General features: G+C 40.1%; 4 protein-coding genes across 4 annotated transcripts; 1 reads left to right on the forward strand and 3 right to left on the reverse strand.

Moving 5' to 3' along the window:
- Positions 1-6332: 6332 nt before the first annotated feature.
- On the reverse strand, positions 6333-7274 carry LOC143478444 (olfactory receptor-like protein OLF3). The gene has a single exon (XM_076977409.1). The coding sequence runs from the start codon at positions 7272-7274 to the stop codon at positions 6333-6335; it is 942 nt and encodes a 313-aa protein (XP_076833524.1).
- A 2962-nt stretch (positions 7275-10236) lies between these two features.
- Positions 10237-11181, reverse strand: LOC143478325 (olfactory receptor 1M1-like). The gene has a single exon (XM_076977283.1). It carries the CDS (start codon positions 11179-11181, stop codon positions 10237-10239), a length of 945 nt encoding a protein of 314 aa, XP_076833398.1.
- A 2413-nt stretch (positions 11182-13594) lies between these two features.
- On the reverse strand, positions 13595-14539 carry LOC143478348 (olfactory receptor 1M1-like). The gene has a single exon (XM_076977304.1). It carries the CDS (start codon positions 14537-14539, stop codon positions 13595-13597), a length of 945 nt encoding a protein of 314 aa, XP_076833419.1.
- Positions 14540-19438: 4899 nt separating this feature from the next.
- LOC143477847 (olfactory receptor 2AT4-like) lies at positions 19439-20425 on the forward strand. Its single transcript, XM_076976694.1, has one exon. It carries the CDS (start codon positions 19439-19441, stop codon positions 20423-20425), a length of 987 nt encoding a protein of 328 aa, XP_076832809.1.
- The last annotated feature ends 3348 nt before the right edge of the window (positions 20426-23773 follow it).

A 23773-nucleotide genomic window follows, 5' to 3' on the forward strand; every position in this document is an offset into this window, starting at 1 on the left:
GGAACCACTTTCCCCTCCTGAGTTGCCAGATGGTTTGCCAGAATCTTCTCGTAGCCAATCGAAAGTCGCTTTCCATGGTCTCTCTGAACTCTTCCCACGCCCCAGTTTTTGCCTCCGTGACAGCCAAAGCCACAATCCGCTCTTTCTTCAGCATGATGGCCTCCCTTACCCGAGGTGTCCACCACCGGGTTCAGGGATTGCCGCCATGACAGACACCGACACCGGCCACAGCTCTGGTCTGCCACATTGACATTGGAGGCATGGAACAAAATCCACTCTGAGTCAATGTCACCGGCCTCCCTCGGGATGCCGTCAAAGCTCTGCTGGATGTGGGAGTTAAAGACGTCTGCCAGGTCTGTCCAGCATCCTGGCCCACCATCTGATCCAACTCACCACTAGGTGGCGATCGGTTGACTGCTCAGTTCCTCTCTTTACCAGAGTGTCCAGGACACATGGTCGCAAGTCTAACAACACAATTACAAAATCAATCATCAAACTACGACCTAAGGTGTCCTGGTGCCATGTGCACTTATGGACACCTCTGTGCTCAAACATGGTGTTCATTATGGACAGACTGTGACGAGCACAGAAGTCCAATAACAGAACACCACTCGGGTTCATATCGGAGAGGCCATTCCTCCCAATCCAGGTCCTACTGTCATTGCCCACGTGTGCATTGAAGTCCTCCAGCAGAACGATGGAATCCCCAAAAGAGGCAACTTCCAGTATCAACCCTCCTGTCTACTGGGGAAATCTCCAACACAAAGGCAGTGAGCCAGGGAGCTATAACTAAGCCCACTCCAGCCTTTCACCTTTCACCCTGGGTAACTTCAGAAAATAATAAAGTACAGCCTCTCTCAATAGAAATGGTTCTAGAACCAGTGTGAACTAGTGGGTCCTGTTATTTCTAAATTCCAGAGTCAATTTCCGTGCATTCTGGAGAGCTTAGCTTATGTTAGCTTAGCCTACCTTAGGTTATCATGTTTACAACCCAGATGGCTTGTTTTGTGCTTTGAGTGAACTTTTGGTTTGAACAGCTTTCAATCACTTTGAAGGTGTCAGCTTGTCGCTGTTGAGGCTTATTGACTTCTCTGCCTCGTCAGGTGAGAACTTCATGTGCTCCAATCGTGCGAGATATAGCAGAACACAACTCGTCAAGATGGCTTGGCAGAAAGGATCAATACTATGGATCACAGACTACGAGCTTTGCTAGGCAGACTGTGGCTCCTACAGACACCGGCATGGCAGGTCAGTGGACAAAGGCCAAAAGGAGATGGTGCTTGCGTAAGCAGAAATGGGGCAAACACTCTGGAGTGCTAGTGTGGCTAAAGGCTAATGTTAACAGACCCCCAATCCCATTGGTTTTCCTGGACAATGTCCGCTTTCTGGACAACAAGATGGATCTGCTGCGGCTGAAGATGAGCGTCTCGGAGGAGATGATGAACTGTTCTGTGCTCTGTCTCATGGAAACTTGGGTGAACGACAGCATGCTGGATTCAGCCTTCCAGCTCAACGGACTGGTGGACCGTGACCAGCGGTCTGGGAAATCATGTGGAGGCAGCGTTTGTCTCTACATAAATAAAGGCTGGTGCACGAACTGTGTTTACAAACAGTATTTGTTCTGAAGCAACAAAAAAAAGCTCACTGTGAAGTGTCTGCCACATTATCTGCCTCACAGAAGACCATCACTGTGTGGCCCAGTGATGCAGATGCTGTGCTGCAGGACTACTTCAGCTGCACAGACTGGCAGGTCTTCAGGGAGGCTGCTGAGAATGAAGGAGAGATAGATCTGGAGCAATACTCATCTGCTGTGCTCAAGTAGATCAACAAGTGTGCGGAGGATGTCACCACAACCAAGACTATGACCTCCTACCCTATCAGAAACCCTGGCTGAATTCAGAGGTGTGTTCTCTGCTGAAAGCCAGAGATGCTGCCTTAAGGTCTGGCAAGAAGAGAGGTGATCACAGGTGTTAGGAGAACAAAAACTGCATATGCTCAGAGGACCCAGAGACTTTTCTCCTCCCAGGATCCATGGTGCATGTGGAGGGACATAAAGTGCATCACAGACTACAAAACATGAGATGCACAAAGCCCCAGAGACCCCTCTCTGCCTGAGGCTCTAAATAAATTCTATGCTCGCTTTTGAGGACGCCAATACACCCCCCGCACCAGACTCACCACCCGGAGAAGAGCCCTTCAGCATTACCCCGGCAGACGTACGGAGGACCCTTAAAAGGATCAACCCACGGAAAGCTGCAGGCCTTGACAACATCCCCGGATGGCTGCTGAAGTGCTGTGCAGGAGAATTATCGACGGTCCTGGCACTTGGTCCCCACCTGTCTGAAGACTGCTACCATTATGACACACATCAAAGCCACCATTGATGTCACTGGGGACCCACAACAGTACACCTACAGAACAAACCGATCCAGACTGTGGTAGAGTGAGCCAGTAGTGGTATGAAGGCACTTCGGACTAGAGTTTCAGAGAGATCAGGACCCCGTTTCTTCCTTTTCTCACACTTTATTTTCTTATACAAACAACCACAAAGTCTATAGTGTCAGCCCCGATGCAAAGCAATAGCAATATCGCTCCCCTCCTGCTGGTTCGCTTGCACACCTTTTAAATCGTAGGCTCCTCCCCCAGCAGGTGCGGGTCACACCATCTTTCTCCAACTCCGGTGATCTAAAATCAAAGCAACTTCACAAAACAATTACGCATACACTCCACACATTCGACGGCCGTCATCATACATTCAATACACATGCATACCAAATTGTAGTCCATAATAATATATAAAAAGGTTGTCATTACTTGTCTCTGCGCCTTCGCTATAACCTCCTTGGTAAACTGCGGTTGGTGATGAGTCGGATCCTCCATGGTCCACACCACCCTCACCCACCTGGAGCAGAAGGTTTCCTATGTCCATTGGCTCTTTGTGGACTTCACATCTGCTTTCAACACTATGATTCCCCAGACCCTGGTCAACAAACTCTTTGCACTTGGACTAAGCTCTTCACTCTGCAACTGGGTCCTGGACTTCTTGACCAACAGGCCACAGTCTGTCAGGATACAGAACATCTCCTCCTCCATCAGCACCCCTTAGGGCTGCGTATTGAGCCCCCTCCTCTTCACGCTGCTCACACATGACTGCTCAGCCATTCATTCTTTATATTGTGAAGTTTGCAGATGACATGGCAGTGATCAGATGTATCACAAACTATGAGTCCGGCTACAGACAGGAGGTAGAACACCTAGAAGGTTAGTGCAGAAAGAAGAGTGTCTGCATCAACGTGAAGAAGACAAAGGAGATTATTGTGTACTTCAGAAGGGGTAGACACACCCACCCCCTTCTGCATGTCGGAGGATCTGCTGTGGAAGTGGTTTCCAGTATTTGGGTGTGCACCTGGGCGACAACCTCAGCTGGAGCAACAACACTTCCAGTCTGGTCAGGAAAGCTCATCAGCGGCTCTACTTCCTCAGGCGGCTGAGAATAGTTGGACTCGAGAGCTCAGTTCTCCTCTCCTTCTATAGATGTGTGGTGGAGAGCGTACGGTGCTCCAACATCAACGTCTGGCACGGAAGCTGCTCGGCTGCAGAGAGGAAAGCTCTGCAGAGGGTGGTGAAGGCTGCACAGAGGACTGTCGGAGTCAGCCTCCCTACCACCACAGACATCTACACCTCCAGATGCAGGGGGTGGGCCGCTTGCATCATGAAAGACCCCACCTACCCCTCAGGCAGGAGGCTGCGGAGCATTAAGTGCAGAACTTCCTATCTGAGGAACAGCTTCATCCCGGAAGCTGTCAGACTCACAAACTCTAAATGAGAACCAGCACTCAGTTGGTCTCTGACAATCTGCACAGTCACTTTACACAAGACACTTCACCCACAGTCACTTTTTTCACTTACACACTACATAGGATTTATTTATTTATTACAGATTTATTTTTATTCTACTTTATTCTATTTTTTAATTCTATTTTTATTGTATTTTATTGTATTGCTGCTATTTTGGGGTAAAAACTGGAACCTTGGGTTCTCAATTGTGTTCCACCTCATGTACCACATGTGATGTGAATGACAATAAAGTCTCCTTGCACCCTTGATAGTTCGAGAATTGTTTGTTGTACTCAGCAAAGGAGAGCAAGCAAATAAAGGAATTTACCCTAACATTTTCTCCACTGTTTTCAAGTGTGATATTGAAGCTTTGATAGTAAATTAATTTTAGGTGACAAAACATGGTCATCTTATGTCATAAACCTGCCTTTTAAACAGACATTCAAGGAGACCCACGTGATCCATGTGTTTTCAACAACAACTTCAAAGCTGGATTTCTCGCGATTGGCTACATGTAGACAGCTAAAAATCAGCTAAAAATGTCCTATGCCTGTAGATGGCATAGAAAATTGTCAATTTGTTTAATACGTGATTTGATGCCAGGGGGCGATTCTGCAGACAGGGCTTAAAGCCCCTAATAAAAAACGTAGTTTCTGTCTAAATAGATAGTTAGCTACATTTAAAAGAGCTTTACTCCTTAAGTCCTTTTCAATGTAATGAGATACTGTATAACATAACTCTTGTTTCTGGCTAAAAATCTAGAGTCCGTGCTTTAAATAAATTGTCAAGAAACACTTCTGTTTTGTTGTGGCTGCATTTGCAGTATTTAAGAATTTACAGCGCATTTTGAAATGTAGCGTACATGTTGTCATTTTTATGAATTTGCTTTGTGTATTTACAGTGCTTTTTTCTTTTGCAGAGCGATGGGTTTTCTCGACCACCATAAAACTCTCATCACTGTGAATTCAGCGATAAAGCCAACTTTATTCCACCACGTTTACAGAACAGTGAATGTTGGCGCACCACGCTCCATAAGTGAACCAAAACCAAGACACAAACCAACATTTACAACAGCCCCAGCAGAGTGCATTTTACAATTTAACGTGAACTTGACAGAGACACAGACAACATAAACATCAACACAACACATTTTTCTCACCAACAATCAATTTGGAAAGCATCTTTGTAACTTAAATTAATTCAGGGTTTGGACAAACAGTTTAACAGCCCTCTCAAAAGCATTTTGCATGATAGGAAAAAAAAAAAAAAAAAACGAAACATCTACCTTGTGAGAGAACCTGCAAAAATGTGCGTACATATTTTGGCCCAGAGAACTCTGGAGAACAAATTCAATGATACTCTGTGAACTTTACTAATGACAAATTACTGCAGATTAAATAAATCCACACCAGAGTTTTATTTACATATGACCTGTTTGGACAGATTAACCCAACACTTAAAAATATGATTTAGACATTTGAGCAAAAAGAGTTCAAAAAAGAAATTGGGTTGCACTTGTGTTTGCTCTGTGAGAGATTGATCTTGAGGTGATCTTATATTAAATATCTGGGATATACACATAAAATGTGTAAATGTCACCTTTTGAGATGTAGCCTGTCATACAAAATGTTTAAAATCCACTTATTTTCTACTTCCATTGCAGTAACATAGGAATCAGATTGTAAGCTTCTATTATCTAAATGCCAAAGTGTGACTTTAATAACTATGGGCTTTGAAAACATTGTAGCAATAGAGACACTAACAGATAATCTAATCTGCCTTTAGATGGTCAGGGAAATCCTCAATAAGTATTCTTAAAAGGCTTATTGCAATAGTTAAACATTCCCCTCTTGTAAAATATATATTTTTTTAATTTACAGATTCAATTTTTGTAAATATCCATTATCTGTCATCATTGTGAACAGACTTCTGCGCTCAGGAATCTTGGTACTTAAAAAAAGATTATCCATATGAAACACATGTTTATATGTAACAGAGAGACAGACTGCACAAGATATATACAGCAGCTCTCAAGTAAAGAGTCCAACAACAGTAGAGGGCAAATCTGAATATGTATGATTTGAATATGGCATACATAATATTTAATACAAACATCTGTAAATTTAAGAATTAAATTGAAATTGTTGACCTACAGGAAGAAAACAAAGTACACAAAAAGTAGATATAAACTTAAAGCATCAGTCTACATTATGTAGGCAATAATTAATACGTACGAAATGATATGTTGATGCACCTAGGGGTTATAAGGTGCTGAAAACCAGCAAGTGGTTTGGAATGGCTGCAGAAAAAAGTACTTTCAAACAACAGAGTTAAGCATACAGACAGAAATATTCAAAACGTTATCACTGCCAGTCATTCTGATAAGATATATGTAATCAGTGGAAATAAAATAACCTTTAACTCACAAAATTGATTTTGGTAAGAATATAGTTAAAGAGAGACCATGCATGAATCATTCAAGATTACTGTCTTCTTTATTCTGCTGGTTGAACTTTAGATAGAATTCTCAAAATTTTATTTCTTATCTCTTTAGTTCTAAAACAGTATATAAAAGGATTTACCAAAGAAGGACCAAGAATTGTCCCAATCTTCAAGCCAAGTATTTCCTCCAGTGTTAGAACTAACCCAATCCTGGTTAGACCTATTACTACAAAGATGGGCCCATAATAGCAGACTATCACTATCAAGTGACTTATACAAGTATTAAACACTTTTTTCCTGCTACCCTTTGAGGTCATTCTGACTACAATTATAACTATCCTAAGATAAGACATGCAAATAAAACTAAATGTACCAGACATAAGTATGAAGGAACACAATGATATCATATTAAAATATGGAGTTGGATCTACACAAGTTGCACTTACCACAGCCGCATAATCACAAAAAGCAAACTTCAGAGTTGAGTAACACAGTGGCAGAGGAAGTATTGTACCAGGCACTATGGCCATAGAAGCAGAACCCAGAATCCACAGTAAAATAGTGAGCAAAATAGTGCGGAAATTTGTCAGAATAGAATGGTACCGCAGGGGATTGAGTATGGCAATTAATCGGTCAAATGCCATGACAGAAATAGTAAACAGCTCCATCACAAAACCTAAACCAAAGGCAAACATCTGAACAATGCATGGTACATAATATACGGTTTTATAGCCAGCTAGAAGGATACTTATTATAGTTGGACATGAGCTGGTACAATAGAGCATGTCTACAACTGCTAGATTGCAGATAAAAAGATACATTGGCTGGTGCAGACGTTTATCTAAGACAATGAAGTATATATTTGCAAGATTAGCAACCATTACAGCAGTGTATACAATAAATATAATAATACCTACAGTTGTTGGTTTTTCTAAATTATCAAATCCTGTTATAACAAATTCAGTGATAATTTTTCTAGAAACATTTTCAAACATAGTTCACTGTGTTTTCTGTTTCAGACTGAAGGGCACAAAAAGGCATTCTGAATAAAGAATTATCCGTGGAGTGTCCAAAATAGTCTTTCTGTTCTCTCTCCTTTCTTTTCAAAATCTTTGATATTGTACAACACAGTGCCTGAGATTTTTGCTTAGCTTGTGAACATCCAAATCCTCAGTGTATTTTAATGTCAGAGCAACTGTGGAAACAGAAACTACTGTAGGCCATTTATAGACTTCAGTGTTATTTTGCTCTTTGGTTTATCACATGGGTGTGCACACTTCCCAATTCCCATTAGAAGAGGCATGTTACAAAAATACACAACTTTATTCAAATAGTTTAAAAGCACAAATTTGTCAAATAAACAAATGCATAGAATTTGAATTTGTAAAATTAATTAGTAAATTTTTATGGATTCTATAAACATGCTGTAGCCAGCAGTTCCTTTCCAGGTTGCTAAGTGGCACTTTGCCCCAGCTGGTAGCAACTGGCTACTTAGGAAGTTGAGCCTCAGTGTTGTGTTATGCTGTGTGACGGTGACTGAGAGCTGCGATGCTGTGCTATTCTAAGCTATTTTGAGAGAGCTATGTGCTAGCTGGAAGCCAACCTGATTCTATTGGTTATGCGCAGTGAGAGAGATTGTGTCAATTAGCCCTTTCTCTCAACACATTTGTGATTATTGACCTTGAGTTTCTTCTGAACATGCTGATACCAAACTGATGAGTATGTCTGTCCATCTGCCATGAGAACAATTCCACCCAATCTTGGCAGATGACTTCAGAAATGTGACACTGTAAATGTGATGAGATAGGTAGGTGTTCAACATCATGTAGCCAGGTCCTAGACCCATATAACACAGACAAACTTACATCTCACAAATCATGAAGTAAAATTGTACCTAAACACCCATTTGTGCTAACTGAGGTACTGCAAGTCGCAAAAAACCACAACATGATATGGATAGGATTTGAGATAGATACTCTGCTGAGTAGTTTTGAGATGATTGAAGTACTCATGTGATCCTGATGGACAGAGTACAGATGTCTCTCTCTCTCTCTCTCTCTCTCTCTCTCTCTCTCTCTCTCTCTCTCTCTCTCTTCTCTCTCTCACCCTGTGGCATTCAGGAAAACAATTGCAGGCCAAGCATAGCACTATTACCATGTAAATTGCCCACTCCTGCCTATAGGTTTCTATGAGAAGTCTGTTTTGACTGTAAAACTGTAAACCACATTAGCAGGAAGTGAAAACTGCCATAAAATTCTTAAAGGGCTACACTGTTGCTACACAGTATGGTTCTTCACATTGTCCACCTCACCTGTGGTCCACCTCATCTGAATACTAGCCTGGTTACCATGATTTCTGTCATTGAGCTCACCTGTTCCTGAGGTCATTCATCAGTCTCCCTACTTAATTTCTCCAGTGGCTTTTTCATTTAATTTCAAACTTTATTAATTTCTTAAAAAGACAAATAATTCTATGTACAATAAAAAGAAAAGAAATAAAATGAAATGAAAGGTAGCAGAGAGGAGAAAACAATCTTTAAATGTCTGCCCCTTTTTTCCTTAAATATAAACTCAAACAACAATAATCTTCAGTCAACAAAACAAAACAAAAAGCATCAGATCTTTCTAGAATGACAAATCATGTGTATACAGATCATACTGTTTCATATTTTTTTAACAGTTGAGCCTTTATCATTCTCTTAAACTTGTACAGTGATTTGGCACTTTTAACATAATCTTCCAGATCATTCCACAATCTCACTCCTTGGATTGAGGTGCACCGTTCTTTCAAACACATTCTAAATTTAGGTTTTATGAACATCTCTATTCCCTTAAAATTATAACAGGACTCTCTCTTCACAAAGTTTATCTGAATGTTTAAAGGTAGTGTGTTTTGGTGAGCCTTATACTGTACATAACTAACAGTATGTTATAATCAACCAAATCATAAAATTTAAATAATTTCAGTTTATATAAAATAATATATTAGATGGATTATGGTAATGTTTTCGAGCTTCACTCAATGTGAAGTATTGCCAGCTACTGTGATCATCAAACCAAGCTGTGTTTGTAGCATGGATGTTTCTGTGGGCTTTGGAGTGTGCAGGTATTTTCTGACATTGTCCCCTTTATCACCCTTTTGGTTTTTTATGTGTCTAGCTTAGTTTTGGACTCTGTTTTGGTGTCTGCACTATGCCATTTTCTTAGCCCCTAATTTATTAAAACTCATTACCTGCTCATGGATTGATTGTCTCATCCCTCTAATCTTCATGCTCTAAGTACTTGCTTTGAATTCGTCCAAGAAAATCAATTCCTTAAACATTGGATTGTCACTCTACAGACAGTACACTATTTTTCAAGGAGTGCAGTTTGGGAATTTTGGCTGGCTTCCAGAATCTTCAGCAGTAGGCCTCAGGTGCTAACCCGATATGTATGCAAAGCAGCAGACTCAACACATCTTAATCCACACTGCTGTAGTAAGACAGCAGAACACCCTTTTTGTTTTAACAAATACTGCTTTCTGGAAGTTTTCTCTGTATAGTTGGCAATAGGGACAGGCTACAAACTGAAAGTCCACCAGAGATTTCACCAGGTATAATTCAAGGAAATGCTCCATACCTCTAAGATATTGTAAGTCAAATTTATTTATATAGCACTTTTACATTGTGTTGACACACTTTACAAATGTTTGAGTCCAGATCTTTAATGAGCATGCAAAGTGAATGCAAACAATATGTATGGCAGTGCAATTTTATCAAAGGAAGGCAAAACATTTGCAATGAAATATTGTTTTTTTTTATACCACCGCTCCTTTAAGGGAAAGGAAACACCTCAAACAAATGACAAAAAAGACAAAGAGCAGCTTTCCTGAAAAAAAATTTTGTACATTAATTTAATTCTGTCAATAATGTGACAAATTGTTTTTAATATAAAGGTCCTAGCTTCACATTACTTGATGTTAGGTTTTGTTGACAGGCTTTTTGAGAACTCTCAATACTTTATTTCTCATCTCCTTCATTCTAAAAAAGTAAATGAAAGGATTCACTAACGAAGTTCCAATAATTGACCCAATCATCAGTCCGTTTCGTTGTCCCATTGTTAATACTACACCAGTCCTGGTCAAAACTATTCGTATGAATGTGGGTGCATAATAACAGACTATGACTACCAAGTGACTAGTACATGTTTGTAGTGCTTTTGTCTTGTCACTCTTTAAGGGCATTCTAATAACAACAACAAAAATCTTCATATAGGAAAAGCAAATGAAACCGAAAGTTGCAAAAATGATGGTGGTTGTCAATATTGATGCATCATTAAAATATGGTTCTGGATCTATACATGTCGCTCTGACAACCGTTGCATAGTCACAAAACATGTACTTCAACACTGAGTAACAGACTGGTAGAGGGACAACCGAAAGAGGTAGCATGCTCAAAACCGCACAACTCACCATCCATAGTACAATGGTGATCAGAAAATAACGACAGTTTGTTAGGATAGAATGGTATTGTAAAGGTTTTCCAATAGCAATATAACGATCAAATGCCATGGCAGAAATACTACACATTTCCATTACACTACTCAAATGGAAAATAAACATTTGAATAATGCATGGTACATAAGATATTGTTTTATATCCAGTGATAAGAATACAAATCATAGTTGGACATGAACTTGTACAGTGGACCATGTCTACAATTGCCAAATGGCAGATGAAAAGGTACATTGGCTGGTGCATTTTTTTATCTGTAATTATTAAGCATATTGTTGCAGCATTAGCAATTATAACAATAATATACAGTATGAGCAAAATAACACCAACAGTCATTGGACTTTCCACAGTATCAAACCCTCCAAAGACAAATTCAGTGATTGCTTTTCTAGAAATATTTTGAAGTGACATGATGTTACCTTCTCTAGCAAATGTTCTATCAAAGTTCATTATAGATACATGCATTCCCCAAAGTCAATGGAACATTTTACAATATCCAATAAAACCATTACCGAACAACTTTGCAGTGTTTACTATATTTGGGTAGACCTAATGCTTCATCTAATCTGGGAGATGTTGAGCTGATATTTATACAGATCTGTAGTGATTTAGGAAGAAGGCCATTGGTTGATGAAACATGTGACTTTGTTCATTCTCCTATTTTGCATATCCGGTGCCTTGACTTAAACAGGAATTGTCTTAGGATAAAAAATTTGAGCATTGATTAAAAAAAATCTATAGATAACTTGCATGAAATGCATTGTTACTTAGCACTCAGAAGCATGTTTGGGTTATGGCTATGGTGATGGCTTGGCCTTAAAAAAAACCTATGCTGTTATTACAAATATCAGTATGGTTAGAGCTTTTTTCAACCAATCATACAATAATGTTGGATCAAACTGCTGTATATTCAGATATATTGCATTATGGAAGCATTTAGTATTGTGCTTTTCTTCTTTCTGTCACGTCTCTCGCCACTGAGGACTGCACTACCCATTATGCCACAAAGAGAAGCTACAGATGGAAGTCACTTGATTACTAATAGATGAGGCCTTTCTCTCAACACATGTGATTATTGACTTTCAGTGTCCTCCGAACATGCTGACAACAAACTGATGAGTACGTCTATCCATCTGCCATGAGGACAATTCCACCCAAACTTGGCAGATGACTTCAGAAATGTGACACTGTAAATGTGATGAGGTCATTTGATTACTAATTCCCATCCCCAGGTGTATATAAGCCCAGTCCTCAAAGACTTTGTGATGTATTGCAGGCTTTCCTTGGTTGTTTGCATACCAGGTGTTTATGTTTCTTTTGCCTGCCTGGTGCTTGCCTCACCTACATCGTTTGTTTTTTTATTTTTTTTTATTTGTCTCTGCCTAGCCCCTCTGGTTCATCTGCCTGTTTTTTTTCTTGCTGTCCCGTGATCTGACCCCGGACTGTCTCGATGTTGTATTTTAGATTCTGTTTTGTGTATCGCCATATTGCTGAGTGCCCTTCTGGTTTCCCAACCCCTGCATGACCATGGTGTTGTTTTCAGATTCTCTCTCTCGTTTTTTTGCCATCATCTGCAAGCATCTGTGGCTACATGTTCATGTCACACTTTCATGAGTGACAAAATACAACTGAATTTAAAAGTTGGCCCATGATGCAGTGGTTTCCAGACAATTGCACATATAATATACACGTACTGTATGTGTGTGTGTGTGTATGTGTGTATGTATATACAATTGAACAACAGTACCTCACCATTATGAGGCTTCAAACAAGATGTTCTCAGGTGTCATTGTCTTGCATAGGTCAGGGAGCATTTACGCTGGATGAGGGACCAGTGGGCCTCAGTGCTGAAAGTCAATTTACGCCAATCAGAAATGATGGCTGCCAGACTTCAAGGAGAGTGCTATGCATCACCACTGTTGTCACCAGATGAGTCTTTGATGGTTGCAGTGTTTCAGCGTGGGCTGGTCTCGTCAAATCCAGAACTGCCCTACACTTTGACAAGCCCATACTACTTGGATAACATCATTAATATAGTCATTGTGCTTCTGCATGAACAACCCAGGCCTAATTTCATCTTCATGGATGACAATGCTCCAGCTCATCCAGGTCACCTCAAATGGAGTGGCCTGCACTTTCTCCAGACCTGAATCCCATAGAAATCCTGCACGATCAGCTGAATCGCCATGTGGAGGCTCATAACTCCACACCCCAGAACCTCAATGACTCAATGAGTGCTGCCCTTCAAGTTATTGTATACCCACCACTGGTGTTGGCTTTTGTTTCAATACACTGATTGAAATGAGGAAATCACCTTTGCATGCTTCTACTTAAATGCCCTACTTTCATGATATATAAAAATATATAATGTATATATAATGTCTTTTACCTTCCCATTTCATCAAAGATGCCACACAGACAAAGCTTTCTCTGTATGCTATCTACATATCAATATAAGTTAACGTAAATGTTGAAGGCATTTACATAGATATATAGATGTGTGGGAGATGCGAACGGCATATCATAGAAAAACATATCATAAAAAGACATTGTATTAAGAAATATCTCATTTAAATTCTGAACAACTGCATTTCATTATTTTTATTTTTGTAATATTTTTACATATTCTAATATGGACAAGCCATGGCAGGGATGAACATCTTTAGAAAGAAACACTTTCCTGAGATTAATATTTGTAGATTAATTTTATTCAATTTATGACAAACTAATTGTATGAAAGATCCTCACTGCTCAAAGCCTGATGCCAGGTTTTGTTGACATGATTAAAACATGAAGAAACCGTTCTTACAGCTGTTTGCTTTTTTCAAAATGCTGGCTCAACTTTTGAGAGAATTCTCAATATTTTGTTTCTGATCTCCTTGGTTTTAAGGCAATATATGAAAGGATTTACCAAAGAAGGTCCGAGAATGGACCCAACCATCAACCCATGGCGTTCTTCCAGTGTTAAAACTACACCGATTCTGGTCAAGACAATAAGAACAAATGTGGGTGCATAGTAGCACACTATAACTATCAAGTGACTAAAGCAAGTTTGGAAGACTTTTTTCTTGTCACTCATTGAGGACATTTTTACAACGACAATAATTATCTTTAGATAGGAAAAACAGATGAAACCAAAGGTTCCAAAAATTAAAAATAAGGATATAATAGATGTTGTATTGAAATATGGATTAGGATCCACACAACTTGCCCTCACAACAGCAGAATAGTCGCAAAAGAGATATTTCAGAGTTGACTGACATAGTGGTAGAGGAAGAACAGTAACAGGCAGTATGATCAGCACAACACAAGCCACCATCCACAGTAACATGGTGATTAGAACACAGCGGACATTGGTCAGAATAGACTGATATTGTAAAGGGCTTCCGATGGCAATGAAACGATCGAATGCCATAACGGCAATAGCAAACATCTCCATGATGTTAGACAAATGGAAAACAAACATCTGAACAATGCATGGTACATAAGAGATAGTTTTACAGCCAACTAAAAGAACACCTATCATAGTTGGACATGAACTGGTAGAGTACAGCATGTCTACAACTGCTAGATTGCAGATAAAAAGATACATTGGCTGGTGCAGACGCTTATCTAATATAATGAAATATATGTTTGCAAAGTTAACAATCATAACAAGAACATACATTATCAGCAGCACAACACCAACAGCTAAAGGTCTTTGCACAGTGTCAAATCCACCAATAATGAATTCATTGATGTTTCCTCTAGTGATGTTTTGAAAGGACATTATTCTTTTCCTGTTAAAAATGTAAACCTTCAAAGTGATTGTTCTGTGCTCTGTAGAATGTGATCCAGTGTAGTGTAATGCACAGTAAAAAAAAATCTAGAAACTGCTCATGTCTTTCAGTTTATCCATATTGAAAGCATTTAAAGACATTTCAGCATTTCAAACTAGTTTAGAAGTGTGCAGTGGTTTGTGAAGTCCTCAAACTGCCATGCCTTGAAATCTGCCCAAAAACCCAACTGGTGGGTATATATAGACAGCAGCAAAGGTCTACACATGTGCTCATTGGTTTATTGTATGCATGCTTTAACCACACAAAAGAAAAAAAAAAAGAAAAAGAAACACACTCAACCCTGATTAACTTCACAGCAGTAGGATACAAACATGTTTTTCCCTACAGCAATTGTCACTCTTATATTAAATCAGTTTTATAACAACTAAATGTAACAACCTAAAACTGCTGTTTACCACTACTTTCCTAATAAAGCCTACTGCAGCGGCCCTGTGGTTGTGGTGCCCTGGTGTTAATGAATATTCCAGTGATAATCCTCCAAAAATATTGAATTAATGTGGGTTAATTAAAAAGTTTGTTCAGATTTGTAAATGCAGTGTATTTGTCGATTATTTGATTTTGATCATATAGTTATTGTTCTGAAAACCTTTTTGACAAAGTGTATCAGTATTAAAATATATCAGAGCTACAGTTTGCATGTACACAAACTGTGAATAAATTGTCACTGCCGGAGCAGTGATGGGACTGAAACGTGTTGGGGGTAAATCGAACGATTGTTCAGAATGAACCTCTTTAACTGAGGCATGCTTTACTAATTCTGAATCAAACAAGATCAAGAGAGTGTTGTCATCAGCATGTCAGTAGGTTTATGTTTGTTTCTGTTTATTTTCCTGGGTTTTATGTTGCCATTATTTGTTCAGCATTTTTTGTTCTGTATTACATCTTTTTTTTAGTATTACATCTACAGCCATTATTTGTAAGTTGATATTGAAGAATCACATTTTAAATATACTTTATTATAATATAGCTCCAAAGTTTCTACATACATTAAAAAAGTGTTGTGTGTGTGTGTGTGTGTGTGTGTGTTATGTTGAGCTTTGTTATGTTATGCTGTCTCCTAAGAGAAGGTTTAGATGTATCTTGTGTACCAGGCTGTCTCAAAGGCATCAACGGATAATGACAGATAAACATGTACTAATGAAGACTCCAGGGAACCAGACTAATTAGGACCTGTTTATGCTACTGACAGAGTGACATTTACAGAGTTAGAATTTCTAGTTTGGTCCCCTGCCTCACACCAAGCAGACAGCCATGGTATCACAACACTAATATGTCCAAAGGGATTCAGAGGCCTGCCAAATTGCTGTTCTTAAAGTTCAGACTTTTCATTTGGATTGTAGGGTTAATTGTGATTTTGGAATTCCATCACAATATCATATAATTAAAATTCCACTGTTTTTCCCAACCCAATAGTGTGTGTGACAAGGGGGTGCATTTTGTGATCATGGGGGAATTAAAATTAATTTCTTAATAATATTAAAGTTGGCCTGAGGGGAATAATGAAGAAAATCCCTGGCAATCCCAGTTAACTGATAGTCACACTGGGGAAGGAGATTGGGAATATGGCCATGCTAATGCTGCACTGCATGACGGCGTACAAGAGGGCCATGATGATTAGCACATACTTACCTGCACAGTAAAGAAATAAACTTATTAAATTATTCCATTCATCAATTCATGACTTAATTCCATTCATCAATTCATGACTTAATCATGGTTAAAATGACTACTGTCTAATGTTTATATCTTGAACATAAAGATCTTCTATCAATACAATTATACACATGTTCTGATGTTCTTATATTTGGCAACGTGTCAGGTATTATGTAAAGGCCTGGTTAGCCTTTCCCTGCCCATTATCAGTACGTGTCATAAAAATAGATGAATCACCTTGGAGACAACACATGTTGAGTAGACATCTTCCATACTATCAAATAGTCACCCTCCTTCTCTGAAGTTTCGCTGAATTAAGACTACAACACCTCCAGAAGGTTTAGCATGGAGATCTACCCAGCTCCAAGCTCACTATATAATAAGCTAATTCTACAACTGACACTACAGTGGCATCCGTAGGCTACTGATTAAGGCAGTGCCAAACCTCACGGGCACTGTTAATGCATGTTCAATATCACTAGTCCCACACAGTCCCATGGACTTACAACCTACTAAATTATTTAGACCACCATGTGACTTTGTCCCTCACCCTTGCACATGCAGTAAATAACACAGCTGCTAAAAATTCACAGGAAGTGTAATTCTAGCATCTGGCTGTTGTAAGTGCCATGCGTCTGGGGACCCAGGCCCAGCAAGGCATGAGAAGACTGTCAAAGGAACTGAGACCTGGTATTGGCTACATGAGGAATGGGGTGGCAGGGCAGTGGATATGAACACAGAATAACAGGACAGTCACCACACACTTTAGCCAGTGAGTCCAGCAAGAGGATGAGAAGTTTTAATGTTCAGTTCCCTAGTGATCATCTACATACCACAGATAATCCTTTGCAGAATAGATGTGAATTTCTATAATTCACTAATTGAATTTTATGCATGGGAGGTTCACAGAGTAGTTTTAGATGTTTTGCATTTTCATATATATTTATATACATACTGTATTGCCAAAAGTATTCGCTCACCCATCCAAATAATCGGAATTAGGTGTTCCAATCACTTCCATGGCCAGATATGTATAAAATTAAGCACCTAAGCATGCAGACTGTTTTGCAAACATTTGTGAATGAATGGGTCGCTCTCAGGAGCTCAGTAAATTCCAGCGTGGAACTAATATGATGCCACCTCTGCAACAAATTCATTTGTGAAATTTCCTTGCTCCTAAATATTCCACAGTCAACTGTCAGCTGTATTATAAGAAAATGGAAGTGTTTGGGAATGCCAGCAACTCAGCCTCAAAGTTGTAGGCCACATAAACTGAAGGAGTCGATGCTGAAGTGCATAGTGGGAAGAGGTCACCAACGTTCAGCGCACAGTCAATCACTACAAAACTTCATATGGCCTTCAAATTAGCTTAAGAACAGTGCGCAGAGAGCTTCATGGAGTGGGTTTCCATGGACCAGCAGCTGCATCCAAGTCAGTAGCGAACCGTGACCATTAAACCTGGGCCCGCTACCCCCCCCCCCCCCCCCCCCCGAAAAAATTGGTTTCCTCTCTTAATAAACTACAATAATGAATATAGAAAAAACTGAGACGACAGTACAGCTTTAGAAATGCAATAAACAATAATATCTGTACTAGATAACGTCTTAAGCAAAATAAGTTTCCAAACAAAATAAGGTTCACAGCTCCGTGGTTCTTGGAAGCAGAATATGTAAATGAGGATGTCAAAGGGATTAATCGAAACTAGCTAGCGGTGATACGCTAACGACAGCTAGCGTCGCCACAGCGGGCAGAAATTATCAAACAGTTAAGTCCGCCCATTAAGAGGGAAGATATGATTGGTCAATTTTACTGTCATTTGAAACTGGTATTGCGCTGAATTATAACGGCCTGGCCCTCTGTAAAATGAACAGCGGGCATCACAGTCCTGATAGGGGGAGACACAGGCTCACAGGCTTCCACTTAACCCCTCACCTTTCAACACAGACTGAATAGACACGGGTGAATAATTTATTTGCTTATATTTTTGTAATTGTTTAGATGTCGTAAAGATGTAAAACTGTGAGTAGATAAAATAAAATTGGATAATTATAATGTTTTAAGAATATTTTAGGCCCTCTGAGAGGGCCCTGACGGTTCCCCACTGATCCAAGTCATACGTCATCATGTGCAATGCAAAACGTCGGATGCAGTGGTGTAAAGCACACTGCCACTGGACTCTAGAACTGTGGAGGCATGTTCTATGGAATGACAAATCACACTTCTCCATCTGGCAATCTGATGGACAAGTCTAGATTTGGCAGTTGCCAGGAGAACGGTATTTGTCTGACTGCATTATGCCAAGTGTAAAGTTTGGTGGAGGTGGGGATTATAGTGTGGGGTCGTTTTTCAGGAGCTGGGCTTGGTCCATTAATTCCAGTGAAATAAATTTTTTATGTTTCAGCATGCCAAGACATTTTGGACAATTCCATGCTCCCAACTTTGTGGAAACAGTGTGGAGCTGGCCCCTTCTTCTTCCAACATGACTGTGCACCAGTGCAAAAAGCAAGGTCTTTAAAGACATGGATGGCAGAGTCTGGTGTGTATGAACTTGACTGGCCTGCAGAGAGTCCTGACCTCCAACCCGAGAGCCAGGCCTTCTTTGCCAACATCAGTATGTAACTTCAGAAATGCGCTTCTAAAAGAATGGTTAAAAATCCCCATAAACACACTCCTATGCCTTCCCAGAAGGGTTGAAGCTGTTCTAACTGCAAAGGGTGGACCAACGTCATATTGAACCCTATGAAATAGGAATGGGATGTCACTTAAACTCATATGTGAGTCAAGGAAGGTGAGTGAATACTTTTGGCAATATAGTGTATGTATCACATGGTAATGCCAATTGGGAAAGTCCATGGTGACTATAAACAGACTACATTAGTGTCTGTCACACAGAAGGAAGGAAACAAAGCTTCTTCAAAGAGCTGAAGCTGCCCCAAAGATAAAGACTAGAAATGGAGGTTTGCTGAATGTTTTGAGCAGTACCATGTTATGGAATTAGACAAAGAGGTAAAATTTCAAGAGTTTTCATTATGTGAAATTTACAAATAACTCAATTATATGACATTACGCATTATGTCTGTTTGTTTCAGAAAAAAAAAAATTGCTTGAATAAACTTCAGCTTATTCTTTTTTTTTCCTGTGGACAAGGTCTCATCAAGTCTTGTCATCTGACAATTATGCCTGAAGGAAACATCACTTCTGTGAAGAACTTTATCATTGTGGGTTTTCCTGGACTTCACCCTAACTACTATGGCCTTGTATCTGCAGCCATGTTCCTCGTCTATGTATGCACGTTGGTGGGGAATGGAATATTTCTTACATTATTTGCGAGAGAAAAAAGTCTTAGAAAACCAATGTATTATATTATCTTAAATCTAGTTGCATGTGATGTCATGTTTAGCACCACTACTTTACCAAAGATTATTGCTAGATATTGGTTCAATGATGCAGGCATCTCGTTCCTAGGCTGTTTTATTCAGATGTACTTTGTGCATTATTTAAGTTCAGTTAATTCATTTGTGCTGGCCATAATGGCCTTTGATAGATATGTAGCAGTCTGCAATCCCCTCAGGTATCCTATGATTGTCAAAGACTCCACTGTCATTATTTTATGTATCTTGGCCTGGCTGTTGGCAGAGCCCGGGGTGCTAACGATGGTAATCAGGGCATACCCTCTTCCTTACTGTAGTGCCAATACAATCATGCAGTGCTACTGTGATCATGTGTCGATCACAAGGCTTGCGTGTACTGACAGGACCCCCTATGGTTTTCCAACATTTGTTCTTGCCATGGTTGTGTTGCTCTGTCCTCTAGCTTTCATTTTGTATTCCTATGGTACTATTATTTTGGCAGTTATACAAATCTCAAGCACTCAGGGCCGGTTGAAGACTATCTCTACCTGTAGCACTCAGCTCATGATAATTGCCCTCTTCTTCATACCCAGATGTTTTAATTATTTAGCCCCTTATATTGGTATCTCCTTCAGTGCTGACGCTCAAATACTAGTTATTCTACTCTATAGTCTGTTGCCACCCATGATCAATCCACTTATTTACTGTATAAGGACAAAAGAAGTGAAAGAAACTTTAACCAAGAATTTAGCCAGATCAACCTTGCTTCAATTTGTTAAACAAAAGGTGCATATATCTGCTATATGTCATTGATTATTGTAGAAAACACCTAAATGAAAACATTATTCTGTAATGTTTGACTAATGTTGATGCTGCATGGTAAAAAGGCAGAAACATCTCTTACTTTATTTTTAATAGTTCTTTTAATTTCTAATTATAATTTGCAAACAAGTCATTTAAGGACAAGGAGAACATGAAGGGTCACACTGCACAAGTTATCATTTATTTTTGTATAAATGTACAAAAATCAATTACATGATTGTTTTTTACCCTTGTATTACTCAGCTAGCTCACAGACTTTTCAAAATCTCCTATTGGGCCATTCAATGGAAGGGGTCAGAACCAGCAATATACTGTAACAGCTTAAACATTGTCAGATTGTCAGAGAAGCAGACAATGTATACAGAATAAAGTGAGCAAAGATTCATCTTTGATGTAAATGGATAGGGAGACAAACCAGCTGCATTCTAATGATTTTGACCTGTTATATCTGAAATATATCTTCAAATGTATCCCACTGTGCATTCCTCACAGCCTTGCTGAGTAGTTAGTCTCACTGTTGGTAATACCATAGTGTAGCTGGTATAACAAACAACCATGTAACTGCATTGATATTTTGAAGAAGAAGAATTTGTTTTTTTATTCTTTATTTGGTTACCCATTAGCTGTGAGAACGGTTGCAGTTATCTTTCCTGTGAGCCACACACAGAATCTGGAATGCAAAGATGAATGTAATGCCAGTCATAGTGGGAGCATGGTCAAATGCTCCCAGACTGGCCACATACCAGTGAGATGCCCCCTCAAAGTAGCGCTTTGATCTCAGCTCCCTGTACGAGGAGTTACCTTCATATTGGGTAATGATTTCTGTAACTCACATTGTGTGTCTCCACCTGAGGATAATCCCTGTCCCAGAACTTTGCGCACTGGCACCGCTGTCAGAAGAATTCCCTTCCGTGTTCAACGCCTATGTCTTGCCGCACTAGCACGTAAATATGCTGATGCAGACAATTTGTCAGATACTTTCCTTGCGGAAGACAATAACCAGCCAGGTAAAGTTGACGATTCCCTTCCTAAACCTTCGTCAGTTGGATCTGAGTTGCCTGTTGAATCTGAGTTGTCGAGGACGAAACTTTAAACGCTGACATGCAATCCCTGTCTCATGCTGAACTTATAGTTGTGCAAAAGCAAGACAAAACACTGGATTTATGTTTTGGATTGATTACAGATACACAAAACCCTAAACATTGTGGATGTTACTACATAGATGATGGAAAAAAAGATGCCCGGAGCTAGTGATACAGAACATAATTCTTTGTATTAAGTGGTCGTACCTAAGTTGTTTAGACCCCATGTTATGAGTTTAGCCCATGATCACATTATGGCTGGACACTTAGGTATTAGAAAAACCTACCAACGACTGCTGCAGTGTTTCTTTTGGCCACTAATGAAAAAAGATGTAGTTTGGTATTGTAAGTCTTGTCATGCATGTCAAATGGTTGGTAAGCCAAATCAGCTCATGCCTCCTGCCCCTTTGAAACCAATCCCTGCTGTTGGGGAACCTTTTGAGCATGTCGTCATTGACTGCGTTGGGCCACTACCAAAAACCAAATCCGGTCATAGTTATGTTCTGACTATGATGTGTCTCGTTACTCGTTACCCCGAGGCCATTCCTCTTCGATCCCTGCGGTCACTGTTGTTAAGGCGCTAGTGAATTTTTTTAATACGTTCAGCATGCCGAAAATTGTACAGTCAGATCAGGGTTCCAATTTTATATCTGCACACATTCGCAAGGCCATGAAAGACTTATAAACATCACACATAAAACTTCAAGTGCGTACCATCCAGAGACATAAGGTGCTCTGGAGAGATTTCATTAGACACTGAAAACAATGATCAAAACATATTGCATCACTCAAAACAAAGATTGGTATGAGGGCCTGCCATTTTTATGTTTGCTGCCCATACAACACCACAAGTATCCCTTGGTTTTAGCTCGGCTGAGCTAGTATTCATGCATACCCTTAGAGGTCCATTAAAGATCTTACAAGAGAAAATGCCTTCGTCTTCATCTGCTACTGTTAATGCGTTGGATTATGTTTGCTCCATTAGAGAACACTTACATACTGCCCAAAAATTTGCCTAGAAAACCTTGAAAGACGCCCAAACCAGTATGAAGTCTCGATTTGATAGAAAGACTATTTCCCATTATTTTGCCCCCTGAGAAAAAGTGTTAGTCCTAATGCCATTGACAGGTTTGTCTCTGTCCACAAGGTTTTTTGGTCCTTATGTAATAGAGTCGGAAATAAGCGACACTGACTATCTAGTTAAAACCCCTGACAAAAGGAGGAAAAGTCGGATTTGCCATGTCAATATTGTAGCGTCGGTCCAATGGGGGATGACGCTAGCTACCCATGAGCCCCTGCGGCTCCGGTATTGGTCTGTGTCGTGTGTCATGTAATGCCATGTAACTACTGTTTATGTATGTGATTATGAGTGCTTGTTAGTTAAGTCCCCCTTTACCAGTTTGTGTAGTTGTACCATGTGAGTTTCTCCCTGCTGTGTGTGTGTGTTATCATTTGATTCATGCCATTTCCTCATGTGTTGTGTGATATGCAAGTCTGTTCTACATAATCACGGCTCCATACGTGATTACGTTGCTGAGGCAATGCATTAAAAGAGCCTTATTACGTTGACGATGGACCTGCTTGCTGCCTTTCCTTCCTACACCGCAGGGTCGCCATACAGGGGGTGCTGAGATGGCAGAGAGGCTGACAAGCAGGGGGTAATGCGCCGGCGCCACCTAGCGTGGACCCGGTCCACGAGCTGTGGGAGTGTAGCTGTGCGGGCTTGTCTGAATCGCAAAGTCAGTTGCTGTGGGAACTGCTCGAGCATTTTAGGGGAGTGTTCGCGGCTAGCGAGCATGAGTTCTCCAGGACAGGACTCACAGTTCATTCAATTGACATTGTGGACGCGTTGCTTGTTTAGCTGAGACCGCGTTTGCAGGGGGTGATAGAGCCGTCAAGCAGCCCGTGGTCCCTGCCAGTAGTGCTGGCTAAAAAGAAGGAGGGCAGCTGACGGTTCTGTGTGGACTACCGTCGATTAAATGCCGTGACAAAGATCGACTCGTACCCCATCCCGAGAGTCGACAACACGCTTGAGCAGCTAGCAGGATTGGATTGGTTCAGTTCGTTGGACCTACACAGCAGGTATTGGCAGGTTTCTTTGTCATGGACAGCGAGAGAGAAAACAGCATTTTCCATTGGTTCGGGCTCTTTAATGTGCCGGCGACCTTTGAAGGGTTGAAATCGTGTGTTTGCCAATTTCAGAATCTTTGTTGAAATTATCATCGCTGCTATCACATTTGTCTGATGCAGCTAGTGC

Source organism: Brachyhypopomus gauderio, chromosome 16, assembly GCF_052324685.1.
Source record: "Brachyhypopomus gauderio isolate BG-103 chromosome 16, BGAUD_0.2, whole genome shotgun sequence".
NCBI classification, from domain to species: Eukaryota; Metazoa; Chordata; class Actinopteri; order Gymnotiformes; family Hypopomidae; genus Brachyhypopomus; species Brachyhypopomus gauderio.

Coding starts and splice junctions, on each gene's coding strand:
- LOC143478325 (XM_076977283.1), bottom strand. CDS start 11,181: ATGTCACTTCAAAATATTTCTAGAAAAGCAATCACTGAATTTGTCTTT.
- LOC143478348 (XM_076977304.1), bottom strand. CDS start 14,539: ATGTCCTTTCAAAACATCACTAGAGGAAACATCAATGAATTCATTATT.
- LOC143477847 (XM_076976694.1), top strand. CDS start 19,439: ATGCCTGAAGGAAACATCACTTCTGTGAAGAACTTTATCATTGTGGGT.
- LOC143478444 (XM_076977409.1), bottom strand. CDS start 7,274: ATGTTTGAAAATGTTTCTAGAAAAATTATCACTGAATTTGTTATAACA.